General features: G+C 36.8%; 1 protein-coding gene across 2 annotated transcripts in view; it reads right to left on the bottom strand.

The window, feature by feature from the left end:
* The window catches only part of DNAJC1 (DnaJ heat shock protein family (Hsp40) member C1), a 207,247-nt gene that overhangs the window by 92,490 nt on the left and 97,824 nt on the right, over nucleotides 1-16,933 (bottom strand). For both annotated transcript variants that reach the window (XM_036345225.1, XM_036345234.1), the window contains exon 7: nucleotides 1,402-1,492. In XM_036345225.1, the coding sequence (XP_036201118.1) occupies nucleotides 1,402-1,492 (91 nt within the window). The remainder of the gene's footprint in view (nucleotides 1-1,401; nucleotides 1,493-16,933) is intronic.

The following is a 16,933-nucleotide window of genomic DNA, read 5'->3' as shown; positions in this document are numbered from 1 at the left end:
TAGAGTAGCAATAGAAAACTAACACTGGGGTAATCTAGTCCAACATGTTTTGTTTTTTTGTTTTTTTGACAGATCAGAAAACTAAAATCCTCAAAGGCACACATTTACTAGTAGGTAGTGGCAATGCACTTTTGGGTGTGAAGATAACATAATTCTTATCTGTTCTTAAACCCTGGTCTGATGTCAGGGTGAAGGCAGTAGCTAGGACTTTCAGTATATGAAGGGAAATAGCTAACACCACTTTTCTGTATATTAAATGTGTGGTATACTAATACCACAGTTGCTCATCTCTAGGTTGATTTGGCTAAATTACTACTATATGCTGCAGAAAAACTTTTACTGCATATCCTCAAAAGTATACAAATTATTTTGTAAAACTGTGCATGCTATCATGTACATTCATTTATAGGTGCAAAGTAATCTTTGCATTGTCTTCTGTGCCCAGATTGGTACCGGCACCATGCACTTTTCTAAGAATCCAGATCTGTGAAGGAAATGAAGTCTGAACCAAAAATACATTGGAATTTTTAAAATAAGAGATTTCACCTCCATGAATTCAGTCAAGTACTTATTGAGCACCTACTTGTGTCCCAGGGACTCTTTAAGGTACTTTAATAGAAACAATAGACCCGAAACTTATATTTTATTGGGGGAACCAGATGGTAAACAACAGTAATAAATAAATTAATGCTAAATATTGTTAAACGCTCTGAACAAAAATAAAGGAATGTAAAGGCACATTTTGACTATTCTTAAAAGGCTTAGAAAACTTTTATGTAAACATTTTACTTAATAAAAATTACATTTAGTTTTATTTATTCAATTTAATTGAAACTATTTCAACAATCAGACAAAAAAGAAAATGGGGAAAATGCCTTTTATGTTCCACTCTTCCCAAAATCAGCAATAACTGTCTTTAGTGTTCAGTGGAAGACTTCAACATGCTGATAATGTAGTCAAGGTTTTTCATATTATATAACACTAATACAAATGAAACAAAACTTTCAAAACAAAAGCCATTGATTTTCCAGGTTTCCCACTTACTACTGTCATACAGCAAGTTGGGTGATAACTGGACAGACTTGGCACATAATATTGTATCAGTGACAATTACAGCACTGGAGTATTTTAGGGTTTCCAGATTCTGGATCCTCCTAGACTTGAGGAACTATATGGCCCATGTTGTTTCTCTCTCCTTCTGACATTAAACTGTGGAGGGCTCAATAATTACTAATACAGTATTTCCCACATATTACACATTAAGAACAACTAACTCTATATAGAGGGTGGCAAAGAAGACATAGAAAATTTAATTACTACTGAATTTAAGAGAAAATTCAAACTTAAATAATCAATTTTATATGATTTTGTTAACACAGTAAGATAATGTTTAAAACTCACTTTGAAGTGTTTCAAGTTCAGCTCTAGTCAATGCATCTTCCTTTTCCTTCAGTCTTGTTTCTTTATATTTAGCATAAAACTGTCCAGCATCCTTAAAAAAGTTACAGATTAATATAAGAATCAGTTTGCTTTGATATTATTTTCCACGCAACTTTATTTTAAAGCAGTATATTCTTTTTTGTTTTGTTAGTTCTCACCAGAGGATATTTTTTCCATTGATTTTTTTTTTTTTTTTGAGAGAGTGGAAGAGAGAGAGAAAAAGAGAGAGAGATATCGACGTGAGAGAGACATATCAATTGATTGCCTCCACAAACCCCGAGTGGGGCCTGGGATTGAACCTGCAACCCAGGTACATGCCCTTGACTGGGAAGAGAACCCACGACCTTTCAGTGTGCAGGCCGATGCTTTAACCACTGAACCATACTGACTGGGGCTAAAGCAGTATCTTCTTTAACAACGAGTCTTCCTTTGTGTTTATGCTTTCAAATTTTATGATGAACAGAAGAAAATGAATGAACAATTTCCTATAATTTTACTGTCTTAGAGAGCTGATTAAAGCCAGACATTGCATGAGTATACATTTAAGTATTTTCTCTCAGATATGGAAGGGAGGTATCCTCTTCCTGTTTTCTTCCATTGTGCATTTTTCAATATAGTGCTATCGCATGACTAGAGAGCAGAAAAAAGACACTTTTTAATGGAATTAAATTATTTTGTATAGTAAATTGCATTATTGTACTAACATTATTTTCATATTAGTCCTTTAACTCTAAAATTTTTTTCAAAGTTATATGCAAATCTGATTATGAAACCTATATGACCATGTAGATACAAGTGAAAGTTGTCATTCCTCCTTCTACTATACTAAGGTATCAGTTCCTATCGTGGAGGGTTGAAGATTAAGAACACATGCTATATACAAATGCTTAGTTGTCAAGATAACAGTGGCTAAAGTCTAAAGGTCCGGTACATATGAATGATTTAGCAGAGTACTGAAAAAGACTAAGCCTTCAATAATCACAGACATGGAGAAAAACAAGTTGATACTCTAGTGTAGGCATATAAAGCTCTTGACAATAAAAAAAGGAAAAACATAATTTTCACCACCCTTTAACTCAAACTTCATCTATTCTATAGTGCTATTACCTATGGCTGCCAGGTCACACTGTGCTATGCTTCCATGTCTTTGTGTATGCTTTGCCCTCTAGCTAGCATATGTTGCTACTCTATCATTATTCTGAAGAACTCCTATCTATTCTTAAAAACCCTATTCAAGCATCATATCCTTTGCAAGTCTTTCTGCCTTCCCTAACAAAGTAATTCCTCTTGTATACTGCTACTGAAACACACTTCTATGATTGCTTGAATCATGCTATATTCTCTCCTAGAAAATCAGAAATTTAAGATAGGAGTACTTATATGCCCAGAGCACAGTATCTGGCATAAAGCAGGCATTCAATAGAGTTCATTGAACTAAACTAGATAGAAATACATGAGAAACTAGATAGAAAGAAATGATGACTTGTGATGAATTGAATGTCAGTAAAAAAATTTTAACAAGGATGGGGTCAAGGATAGGTAACCAGGCATAACTCCAAGTCTCCCACTCCCAGACATCGGCGCGTCAAGGTCCTGATTAGACCCTTGTAACTGTAAATCAAGGACGTTTGTAGTTTCTGTGAATAAAACTTCACCAAGCACCAAGCTTGGGGCTGCTGCAGGAGGAGAAAGCCTGTGGCAGTCACTGGCCAGTTCAATAAATCCTTGCTTGCTGTTTAAGACCTAATTGAAGTCGGTGGTCTTATTCTCGTGAATGTTGGTCCACAACAGACTGACTGATGTGGAATAATAATAAGAGAGGTATAAAAAATAACTCTAGGGCAGTGACTCTTCCATCCGGTGTGCCACAAGAATTTTTCAAAACATGCAATATCTGACTATTTAGTCAGGGGCATTGACCTCTTTTCCCTTATTGTCAAATAAAAAAATGACAACAGCCGCCACCACAATAGCTGTCCAGTGTGAATGAATCAAAAATCACACTTTTTTTTTTTTGTCAGAGAGACAAAAAATGTATCTTTTAATGTGCTGCAGATGTTTAGTAGTTTGTGGCCATGAGATGAAAAGGTTGAAAATCACTGCACTAGGGTAACAGTCCTAGGTTTAAGATTCCTAGAGCAAATAATCATACACCCACATGAGAGGGTTTTACTTCTTAGGAACAAAAATCAATCCTTGGCTCAACCTTGATTCATATGTAAATTCATAAACACTTAAACCCTAGGTGGGATTATCTCTTTCACCTATGATGGTCCAAGTTAAAGCTTTCCCCTGGGGCTATGCCTCTTGGGGTTATATCAGAACTCTTTACTTGACAATGAATTAGGGGAATAATAGGATATTTCTAAAACAATTTAATCAATATAATAAAGATGTACCTCTTATTCTTTCCATTCCATATTTATGTTCCTTATTTCTACAAGGCTCAGGCCAACTAAATAATGGTATAATTTGAGGGCACAGAATGCCATGCACCCAATTAACTTGTTCTCCCATGCCCAGATATACTTCCAATTTCACCAAGGTTTTTGGTTAAGGTTTTATGGCCCCTTAATATTCCCTGTGTCCCTACAAAAACTCAACCCTGAAGTAGAATTATTTTATATTAAACCATATCAGTCATTTATTCCTTGATGTAAATGAATGAATGAGCATATGTATTAGCTCTTTTCTGAGAGTAGGTTTTATTTTTAAATATGTTTTTATTGATTTCAGAGAGGGAGAGGGAGAGAGAGATATAGAAACATCAATGATGAGAGAGAATCATTGATCGGCTGCCTCCTGCACGCCTCCTGGGAATCGAGCCTGCAACCTGGGCATGTGCCCTTGGCCAAAATTAAACCCTGGACTCTTCAGTCCACAGGCTGATGCTCTATCCACTGAGCAATACCGGCTAGGGCTGAGAGTAGGTTTAATAGTAAGGAAAGAAAGAAACACCAATCAGAAAGGATATATGCACCCCTATGTTCATAGCAGCTCAATTCACCATAGCTAAGATTTGGAAACAGCCTAAGTGCCCATCAGCAGATGAGTGGATTAAAAAACTGTGGTACATCTACACAATGGAATACTACACTGCAGTAAAAAAGAAGGAACTCTTGCCATTTGCAACAGCATGGATGGAACTGGAGAGCATTATGCTAAGTAAAATAAGCCAGTCAGAGAAAGATAAATACCACATGATCTCACTCATTTGTGGAATATAGAGAACAATATAGACTGATGAACAGGGACAGATCCAAAGACAGAGAAACAGCGATCAGACTATCAATCCCCAGAGGGAAAGGAGGGGAGGGTGGGGGTAAGGGGAAGAGATCAACCAAAGGACTTGTATGCATGCATATAAGCCAAACCAATGGACACGGACAACAGGGGGATAAGAGCATGAGTAGGGGGGTGGGGAGGGAGGTTGGAGGTTAATGGGGGGATGAGGACATATTTATAATACCTTAACCAATAAAAATTAAAGATTAAAAAAGATCCTCTTCTTAGATTATAAAAAAAATAGTAAGGAAAGAAAAGCTCAGGAAGATATTGGCTCCTTTAGGGTAATAGAAAATGTGACACCACACAAGAAAAGAAGGTCACAGATAAGTTATTTATGAAATGTGAAAGACACTATAGTGATTAAGAGAACGGACTTTGAATCCAGATTATTAGGATTAAAATCTCTGTTTTAGATGATCCCAAGTGGCAGTGGAGTAGATGGAAGCTACACTTACCTCCTTCCGGAACCAAATTGGAATTACAACTAACTTATAGATCAATCATCCTAAATATCCAATTGAAGACTAGCTGAACAGGAGTCCTATAACCAAGGATTTACAGAAGCCACATCGAGACTGGTAGAAGGGCAAAGATGTGAAAGGGGCTGGCCTGGTACAAGGGGTGGTGGCTGAGATTCCAGAGGATATATCAGCAGCAAAGGTTCCCACTGAGAAGTATAGGGTCTCACCCCAAGTGGTGCTCCCAGTCTAGAGCACCAGAGCCAGGAAGAGATGTCCACATAGCATCTGGCTGTGAAAATCTGAGGAGATTCTTTCCCCCAGGGAGAGACAGGAACCCACTAGAGACACAAACACTCTCTTAAAGGGCCAACTAAATCTTGTTTGTAGTCACTCATCGTTGGCTCCCATGGAGGGAGGGAGGAGCGGATTAGAGTTGTGTGAGGAGAGACTTGGGTTTGTAGCTCTAGGCCAGGGGTCCTCAAACTACGGCCCGTGGGCCACATGCAAATACAAATATTGTATTTGTTCCCGTTTTGTTTTTTTACTTCAAAATAAGACATGTGCAGTGTGCATAGGAATTTGTTCATAGTTTTTTTTTAAACTATAGTCCGGCCTACCAACGGTCTGATGGACAGTGATCTCGCCCCCTGTTTAAAAAGTTTGAGGACCCCTGCTCTAGGCAGAGCTGAAGGGAGGGCCATAAAGATCACAGTGCTGAGTTAATTTCCCACATCTGAAACAATCTGTCTTGAGTGGAACATTCCTCTCCATTCTGCATCAGCCTGGGGATATGGAATAGTCCCACCCTTCAACGACCTCCGGCACCACCTGGTGGAACTTGCACCCATCTGAGGAATCAGCTGCCTGGACCATGGTGTAGTGGTATGGGCAGACTCAGGAATTGTCAGTGATTGAGTTGTGGGGCATTGGGCTGGGAGTCATTTGTCCCATTTTCCTGTAAACATTACTGGTGCCTCATTCTCACAAAAGATCCCTAATAAATAAAATCAGAAATCAGAAGAGAAAGAACTGACACCAAAGAAATACAAAGGATTGTAAGAAAATATTCTGAACAATTATATGCCAAGAAGTTGGACAATCTGGAAGAAATATACAGTCTTCCAAACTGAATCAGGAAGAATCAGAGAATCTGGATAGATAAATTACAATTAGTGAAACTGAAGCAGTAATAAAAAAGAACAAAAACAAACTCAACAGCAATACAGTCTTAGTAGCGGACTTTAACACCCCACTGACATCACTGGATGCATCTTCCAGACAAAAAATTAATAAGGAAACAGAGGCTCTATATGACACACTGATCAGATGGACTTAATTCACATTTATAGCACATTCCACCCCAAAGTTGCAGAATATACTTTTTTCTCAGTGCACATGGGCCATTCTCAAAGATAGATACATGCAAGGACACAAAACATGTCTCTACAACTTAAAGAAAATTGAAATTATGTCAAGTATCTTCTCAGATAACAGTGGAATGAAATCAGAAATCAACTACAGTATAAACACTCAAAAACATTTAAACACAGGGAAGCTAAATAGCATGATATTAAACAATGAATGGGTTACCAATGAGATCCAGAAAGAAATAAAAAACTTTCTGGAAATAAATGCAATGAACACACAACAACCCAAAATCTCTGGGACACAGTGAAAGCAGTCCTGAGAGGGAGGTTCATAGCACTACAGGCCTACCTAAAAAAAAACCAAAACAAACAAAACAAAGAAAAACAAAAAAACACACACACAAGAAAATCTGGTAATAGTTATCTAACACTACAACTTAAAGAATTAGAAAGAGAACAAGCCCCAAGGAAGTAGAAGAAAGGAAGTAGTAAAGATTAGGGCAGAACGAAATTACATAGAAGCTAAAAAAAAAATACATAAAAATCAATGAAACCAAGAGCTGCTTCTTTGAAAATAAGTAAGATTGATGAATCGTTAGCCAGACTCAAGAAACAGAGAGAGGTCCCAAATAAAATCATGAATGAAACTGGTGAAGTAAAAACTGTCACCACGGAAATACAAAGGATTGTAAGAAAATACTATGAACAACTATATGCCAACAAACTGGACAATCTGGGTAAAACACAAATTTTTAAAAAAAATACAATCTTCCAAAACTGAACCAGGATGAATCAGAAAACCTAGAGGCTAATAACAAATCATGAAATGGAAGCAGTAATCAAAAAACTCCCACCAAACAAAAGCCCTGGCCTGAACAGCATCACAGGGGAGTTTTACCAAACCTTCAAAGAACAACTAACACCCATCCTTCTCAAAATATTCCCAAAAATCTAAGAGGAAGGAACACTTCAAAAGCTCTTTTTATGAGGCCAGCATTATCCTAATTCCAAAACCAGGTAAAGACACTACAAAGAAAATTACAGGCCAATACTCTTGATGAACGTAGATGCTAAAATCTTCAATAAAAGATTAGCAAATCACATCCAGCAACATATTAAAAAAATCATACACCATGATCAGTGAGATTTATTCCAGTTATACAAGGCTGGTACAATTTTTGCAAATCAATAAACACAGTGGTTCTCAACATGTGGGTCGCGACCATCGGAAAACACATATAGCATATCAGATATTTACATTACGATTCATAACAGTAGCAAAATTACAGTTATGAAGTAGCAATGAAAATAATTTTATGGTTAGGGGTCACCACAACATGAGAAACTGTATTAAAGGAGCGCGGCATTAGGAAGGTTGAGAACCACTGAATAAACATGATACAACATATAAATGAAAGAAAAAAATCACATGATCATATCAATAGATGCAGAAAAAACACCTGACAAAATCCAACACCCAGTGTTGATGAAAACTCTCAGCAAAGTGGGAATGGAGGGATCATATCTCAACATAATAAAGGCCATATATGACAAACCTACAGCCAATATCATGCTCAATAAGCAAAAACGAAAACCATTTCCCCTAAGAACAGGAACAAGACAGGGATGTCCACTTTCACCTCTCTTATTTAACATAGTACTGGAAGTCCTAGCCACAGTGATCAGACAAGAAGAAAACATAAAAAAAGCATCCAAATTGGAAGGGAGTAAGTAAAACTATCATCATTTACAGAAGACAAGATATTGTACATAAAAAACCCTTACGACTCCACCAACAATTAGATTTAATAAATGATTTTGGCAATGTAGCAGGATACAAAATAACACCCAGAAATGGATGGCATTTTTATACAATGATAATGCATTCTCAGAAAGAGAAACTAAACAATCCCATTTACCATGGCAACAAAAAAATTAGGATACTTAGGAATAAACTTAACTAAGTAGGTAAAAGACTTGCACTCAGAAAACTGCAGGACATTGAAAAAAGAGATAGAGGAAGATATAGACAAGTGGAAGAATATACCGTGTTCATGGATTGATGAATTAACATCATTAAAATGTTAATCTACAGATTCAATGCAATTCCTATTAAAATACCAACAGCATATTTCACAGATCTAGAACAAATACTCCAAAAATTTATATAGAACCAAAAAAGACCCTGAAGAGCCGCAGCAATCTTGAGAAAGAAGAACACAGTTGGAGGGATCACAATACCAGATATCAAGTTATACTACAAAGCTACCATAATCAAAACAGCCTTTTACTGGCACAAGTACAGGCATATAGATAGAACAGAACAGAAACCCAGAAATTGATCCAAACCATTATGCTCAATTAATATTTGACAAGGAGTCAAGAATATACAAGGGAGTCAAGACAGTCTCTTCAATAACTGCTGGTAAAATTGGACAGATATATGTAAACAAATGAAACTGGACCACCAACTACACTATACACAAGAATAAACTCGGAATGGATAAAAGACTTAAATGTAAGTCGTGAAACCATAAACATCCTAGAGGAAACCATAGGCTGCAAAGTCTCAGACATCTCATGTAGCAATATGTTTACAGATACAGCTTCTAGGACAAAGAAAACTAAGGAGAAAATAAACAAATGGGACTACATTAAAATAAAAAGCTTCTGCACAGCAAAAGAAACCATCAACAAAGTGAAAAGGGAGCCCCCTCTGTATGGGAGAACATATTTGGCAATGATACATCTGATAAAGGATTAATATCCAAAATATATAAGGAACTCATACAACTTAACAAAAGGAAGACAAACAATCCAATTAAAAAATGAGCAAAGGATCTAAATAGACAATTCTCCAAAGAGGACATACAGATGGACAAGAGACATGAAAAAATGCTCAAAGTCACTGATCATCAGATACAAATTAAAACCACAATGAGGTATCAGCTCATCTGTCAGAATGGCTATCATCAATAAATCAACAAACAAGTGTTGACAAGGATGTGGAGAAAAGGAAACCCTCGTGCACTATTGGTAGGAATGCAGATTGGTGCAGCCACTGTGGAAAGCTGTATGGAGTTACCTCAAAAAGTTAAAAATGGCACTTGCTGGTTTGGCTAAGTGGATAGAGTATTGGACTGCGAACTGAAGAGTCCCAGGTTAGATTCCTGTCAAGGGCACATGCCCAGGTTGTGGGCTCTATCCCCAGTTGAGGGGGTGCAGGAGGCAGCCGATCAATGATTCTCTCTCATCACTGATGTTTCTCTCTCTCTCCCTCTCCCTTCCTCTCTGAAATCAATAAAAATATATTTTAAAAAATTAAAAATAGAACTCTCTTATGATCCAGCAATTCTACTTCTTGGAATATATTCAAAGAAACCTAAAACACTAATTCAAAAAAATATATGAGCCCCTATTTCATTGCAGCGTTATTTACAATAGGCAAGATTTGAAAGCAGCCCTAGTGTCCATCACTAGATGAGTGAGTACATTTATATAATGGAATACAACTTGGCCATAAAAAACATGGAAATCTTACCTTTTTGCAACAGCATGAATGGACTGCGATAGTATTATGCTAAGTGAAATAAGCCAGTCAGAGAAACACAAGTGTCATATGATTTCACTTACTAACATATGTGAGATCCAATGAACAAAATAAAGTAACAAAATAGAAACAGACTGATTGATACAGAGAACCGACTGACAGTTGTCAGAGGGGAATGGGGTTGGGGTGCTGGGTGAAAAATGTAAAGGGATTAAGCACAAAACAAATAAACAAACGAAAATAACCTCATAGATAACAGAAAACACTATGGTGATTGCCAGAAGAAAAGTAGTGGGAGGTAGAAGAGGGTAAAGGTAGAATAAATAGTGATGGAAGGAGACTTTACTTGGGATGATGAACACACAATACAATATACAGATGATGTATTATAGAGTTGTACATCTGAAACCTATATAATTTTATTAATCAATGTCACCCCAATAAATTAAAAAAATAGATCTCAGCTTTGCCATCTTACTAGCAAATCACCTCTCTGTGGGTAAATTTTCTAATTCATAAAATGGATATAATAAAAATACCTAACTCATAGAGCTTTTATAATGATTACATGTACCAACATATGGGAAATACTTCAAATAACATTTTGTACAGTTAGGCCTTGAATGTGTTAATGATTGCTGTTCTTACTTCATCATTTTGCCATGAACGTATTTTTTACCACAAAGTAAGGGTGTTTTTTTTCTGCTTCATACTATATCAAAACTCTTCCTGCAGAATCTTGTACCTTCTTGCTTACATGACTTATCTTTACTTGCACCCTCTTTACCTCAATGCAAAACGCTTTTACTGGCTAATAGTAATGTTTTCCTAGTAATCCTACCATATTTGAACATTTACTTGCTAATGTTTCTTTTTCCTGCTACATATAGCACAGAATTCTACTAAAAATTCCTCTCTGAAACACCCATTAGATCCAAATCACACTTATCTGAGGAATGTAATGTACTCAATCACCTTAATCTACTCCAAATAATTCCAGAAGTTTTTAATATATTCCCCAGTCTCACTCACTGTGGTTGTAGGAAAAATTTGTCTTCCTTTTGTTCCATTTGTAAGCATTTATTTAAATGTTCCTCATGCCTTTTCTTTCCTTCATATGTTACTTGTATTTTCAAATTGTAATTACAAAATGTCCATTCCAGGAAGCATTGCTTCTTTAATAAACGTATGCTATCAAGTAATTCCACTGTACTCAACAAACGCTCATTGTCATAAAGATCGCAGTGTGCACTTTGGTGTGCCACACTGTAAGATGCATGGACAAACTGGAAGATTTTAAAAAGGAAGTGAACAAAGGCTAAGGCAGCCTGAAACTATATTTAAAGGGACTGGAGATGAGAACATTAGGAATAACTTGATTATTATCACAGACTATCTTTAGGGTCATTGCAGGAAAGAATGAATTACTACATATGATTCCAAAGATGTACATTTTGATTTTGGATAAACATAAAGAAGAACTTTCTAATAATTAAAATTACCTGAAAATGAAATAGACTGACTTAGGAGGTAATATTCAAGAAGAGACCAGGTGGCTATTTTAATAATTATATTCTAGGGGGATTCATGTAATCAAAGGGGTTGAATAAGAGAACCTGTTTTCAACCTTTCCCCCCTCCATTCTTCATGAAGGGCTAATCACGTGAATATAATTGTGAAGTACAGAAAACAACACAAAGTACCATTTTGAGTCCAGAATCAATCCCAGTTTACCTACACAGGAAATTATTTAAGGTGGGACAACAGTAGGTTTACAGTTGTTCATATAGAAAATAATACAATGATTAAAGAATAACATAAGAATAAACTGTGTTTTGGGTACTCACAGCTGTAAATCTTCTTTTGCCCACCTTTAGATATCTTGTGGATATAAACTTATCATTCATCTTTGTAGACATTGCTTGGCACACAATAGAAACTTAATAAATATTCAATGAATGAATGCTTACTGTAATCAATCAGGGCTCTGAACTGCCTAGGTTTATCTCCATAACACTGTATTAAAACTATGAAGTTTACATTGCTCCAAATAGAAAGAGTTCCTATCCTCAAGGAGTTTGTAATCCTTATGGCTGAAACATAAGCAAAAGTTTTTATTATAAATGTAACTTTCTTACCACTTAAAACTTATTAAAGGGCTCAGAGCCTGTCTGCATAGACAAGCAGGGGACTGTTTTTACATGAACTATGGCTAACTTAAAGAACTTACTATGTTATGAGTGCTCTTTTTATGTAATTGTAGAGCATGGGTTCTTACATAAGAAGACATTAAACAGTTATATTTATTTATACTTATTTATTGAACCACTATTATATGTGTTGTACTTGTTAGGCTACATGGAGGTTATATGATAAGACAAGCAGTTGTCCTTAAAGCATATGTAAAAATAACTATGAATATTAACCAAAATATGGCATATAAACTACATGAGAATAGGGATTTTTTTTCCTTTAAAATAAAAAAAATAAAATTTCAAAGCCCAAAAGAGTACCTGGCACATAGTAAGCACTCAGCAAATATTTGTTGAATGAATTATTGGAAGAGAGAGTGGTGCTCACCCAACATTCTATCTGTTTCCCCACATTTCTTGTCCTCTTGAGATTAGGTGGGGTCATGGGACTAGTTCTGGATGGGCTGTGGATGGAAATATCATGTGTCATTTCAAATCAAAGCATTGAAAAGCGTGTGCAATCCTCCAGCTCTCTACTCCTGCCATAGTGAGCAAGGAGGCCATGTGTTCCAGATGGGTACAGCTAGATGATGATGAAGATATCACTGTTGTGAGTCCCTGAATGGCTAGTTAGAACAGAATGTCCCCTTTCCTACCAATCAGTGATAGATTAAGTGGCATAAACTAAAAAAACACTTTGTCACTGAAATTTCAGGATGATCTGTACCTGGCCATAGTCTATCAGTCTATCCTGATTATAATACAAACAATTGATGTTATGTATTACAGAGAATATGCAGTGGAAGTTCTCAGGTGGCCCAATCAGGTAAGGCTTCATAAAGATGATGACAATTAAAGCCTTGAAGTTAGTGAGCTGTAAAGTAGAGGATATCCACAGCATAAGCTTTTCTTTGAACATTATTGACATAGCTCATTTAAGTGATAAAATAACATGCTGAGCTGGCATTGTCTGTCATGTTTTGCTTTTACTTCTCCATATAAACTTCAAAATATTAAGCAAAGCAAGGGAAACTCTTCCTACAACTTGTATAATAATTACAATCAGCCTGAATACTCTGGTAGTAGGAAGTGTATGATTAGACAGCTTATTCACTACGCACTATAAAGCTCGTTATCCTGCTGATGGGAAAATGTATTCTTTCTTACCTTTTTCTTATATTTTAATACTTATTTTCATCTACTTTAAGTTTCATTTCTACCATTAACTAGTTCTGTCACTTTGAGCAAATTGCCTCACCAATCTGAGTTGTAAGTACTTTTCATCTATAAGTTAGGGAGTTGATAAGAGACAATATATCTCTAACACCCTACCTACCATTTTGTGTGTGTGTGTGTGCGCTTACTTTTTAATATTTAGCAATCCTATCTAATAAAGAAGGAATATGCTAATTGACCCTCATGCTGTCGCAAAGATGGCGGTGCCCACAGCCAATAAGGAATATGCTAATTGACTGCCCCATCCTCAAAGATGGCAGCACCCAATCTCCTCAGCTCCACTGGGGTGGCAGGCACCCGGCCGCTCCACGCTCCTGCCTCCGGAGCCCCCAGTCCCCTCAGCCCCGCAGCCGCCCAGGGCCACCCGAGGCTCAGGTAACCAGGGCCGGCCGAGGCTTCACTGCTGGCAGTGGCAGTGGCAGCAGCAGAGGTGTGATGGGGCATCGCCCTCCCCTGTTCGCCGGGTTGCCTCCCACCCCTGAGGGCTCCCGGACTGTGAGAAGGGGCAGGCCAGGCTGAGGGGACCCCCTCCCCCCCCCCAGTGCAAGAATTTTCATGCACTGGGCCTCTAGTAACCTATAAAACGACTTTATGTTCTCTTTTGGTCTCTGAGTAATTGCATCACGTGCCCTTGTTGCAAAGGATAGAAGGAATGACATCTTTGTCTTTAGGCTGTGAGTCTTTTCAATTTTCCTGTATCCCTTTGTCTTTCTGTAGCAGAATTTCAGCCTTATAAAAATTCAGAAGGCCTTTTTCATTTGTTCACGTATTTCCTATATAAAGTATGTTCGTCTGCAGAGTTTAAAGAAAGTTTTTAGAGTACTAAAAGTAAGCATCCTCATCCCTCAGAGAATATGTGTTTAATTCTGTGTGGAAGGACAGGCAACTCAGCTTGCTACAAATGCCTCCAGGCCTCTTAGAAGCCCTTTCCCCTGCTAATTAGCTGTGAATGTTTTGTTTATTTGGTTTCCGACTGACTCCCAGTGAGCAGAAGCAAAGGGACCAGAAAGGAAAGGCCCTCACTGTACACAGGGTGACCTCCAGGCTTCTCCACATTTGTTTCCATGGCAGAAGCTTCAGGGGCGGGAGGATGCCTCTTAAATACAGTATTTATTCCCTTTACTCTTAGGCAACTTTTATTTTTTAACGTAAAAGCCATAGCACTACAGAGAAGATTCCTCTATTTTCTCTGACACAGCTCCTAGGTAACCTATACATCCTGCTGGGGGTGGGGCTTGCATGCTGGAAATTTCCTGCAATAATTTTTAGTTTAACTATGTTCATGTAAGATTAGCTTGGTAGCGAGAAAAGATGGGACTGGGACTTAACAATGGAAAATTTACAACTTTAGGTAATGCACACCTAAAAGAGTTTTATATTTTATAAATTTTATATTTTATAATCTGAGAAACATAACAGAGCAGACAGAGAGAAACTTGAATGGTGAACTCCCAGAGAAACAAACTACCATGCAAATAAATTCTGAATATTTAAGATGTTTCATCTCAGAAAATGGAGAGAACTACGAATAAACTATGATTTAAATTGGTAATTATTTGGGATATTTGGTACTTAACTGATTTTGTATGGGAAATTGATGGTATTAACAATCTAAATTATTATGGGCCCAAATATATGAGGCTCCAACTCAAATAGGCAATGAAAAAAAAATAAACTAAGTTTTGAGTTAAACTGAACATAGGCACATAGCCTTGGTTATATTTCATCACTGTTTGCTACTTTCATGGCTATGAATGTTTCAGAACATATAGAGTCAATTTTGAAATGCTCAAGAAAGACAGTTTAGAAGTTAAAAATATTTCTTTGGTTAGACTAGTAGCTTGAATACAGCCAATACAAAGACTGGTTTAGTCAGATTCTAAGAGAATGTGTACTCCCTTCAAATGAAAACAGAAACAGAGTGGTAAAATATGGAAATGCCACTAGGGCTATCCCTTTTTTTAAATTTTAAATATATTTTTATTGATTTCAGAGAGCAAAGGAGAAGGAGAGATAGAAACATCAATGATGAGAAAGAGTCACCGATTGGCTTCCTCCCGCACGCCTCCCACTGGAAATTGAACCTGCAACCCAGGCATGTGCCCCTGACCGGAATTGAACCCGGGACCCTTTAGTCCCCAGGCCAATGCTCTATCCACTAAGCCAAACCAGCCAGGGCATAGGGCTATCCTTTTAATGTTGAAATTAAATTGTAGCTCCAAAGCATACAAGGCCTCTCTTCACATAGTCCAAGTTCCCTGTTACATTCTAATTAGTATTTCATGTCTTCTGTTGATCATTCCACTGGCTTTCTGAGCTATCTAAACACAGTTCTTCAAGTTTCCCCGCTCCTCTGCATGAATTCATGCTGTTTACTCCTCTGTAATGCCCTCTCATTGCCAATGTGCACACACTAACTTCCATCTCTTCATCATTTTATAAATACTCTCCACATTCTTTTTCTTTGGTTTCTCATTTGACTGTTTTGCATACGTGGGTACATTAATGATATGGGGTACATATTTTGCCATATAATATCATTTATACATCTTTTCCTTGGATGTTTTCCATTATGGGAAATGTTTGATATTAATTTACTTGTCAAATATTTTACATGTATCAAATATAATAGTTTTTATTTCTTTGGCCTCATTCTTCTAATCTACCAATTCTTATTATTCTTCCAATATCTTTTTCAGAGCATAGGAAAGGAACAAAACCCAGTGCTGGAGGTAATAACTTTCTTAAAAAGCAGGGACTATCAGAGGTATACTTTTACCTCTTCCCAGAATGATCACAGAACCACTTTGAGTAAAATTATACCCACTATGTATGTACTCTAACTCTTCTACTCCCAGCAATATATACATGTCTTTGGCAGATGTGTATGATGGAAATAATTTGCTGTATTACCAATAAACTTCATGATGTCTAACTGTCCTTTACAGATTTGTCATATCACATTTAGCTATCAGAGCATAAATTCCTAAATGGCTGAAGACCTAAGATGTAGTCTTAGATAATAGTAACTGGCTGTGTGATACCCTCTTCTTTTATTTAAAGTAATTGTATGATATCTTCCTTAGGTCTCTTTCAGCAGTAACACAGTAAATCCTTGATATAATGGACTAATTCGAGCAAGGGGGTGTTCATTAAAGCTGAAAGTCCGTTATATAATAAAATAGGTTTTCCGAATGCATATGTTAAAAGTTGACAAATTAGTTTACCTGTTTTTACTTATGTAGACACTTTTGTGTAATTAAAATTAAGTATGTATGAAAAGTTTAATTTCACAGAAAAGTTTTCTGTATGTATTACAGTAATTTTAAATTTATACTGAATAGGCTAGTAAATGCATGCATTTAACAGTCACTGGAGTAAAAAAATGCACACGGCTGG

This window comes from Myotis myotis, unplaced genomic scaffold, assembly GCF_014108235.1.
Source record: "Myotis myotis isolate mMyoMyo1 unplaced genomic scaffold, mMyoMyo1.p scaffold_m19_p_1, whole genome shotgun sequence".
Taxonomy (NCBI): Eukaryota; Metazoa; Chordata; class Mammalia; order Chiroptera; family Vespertilionidae; genus Myotis; species Myotis myotis.
This window is presented reverse-complemented; position numbering and strand designations above follow the sequence as displayed.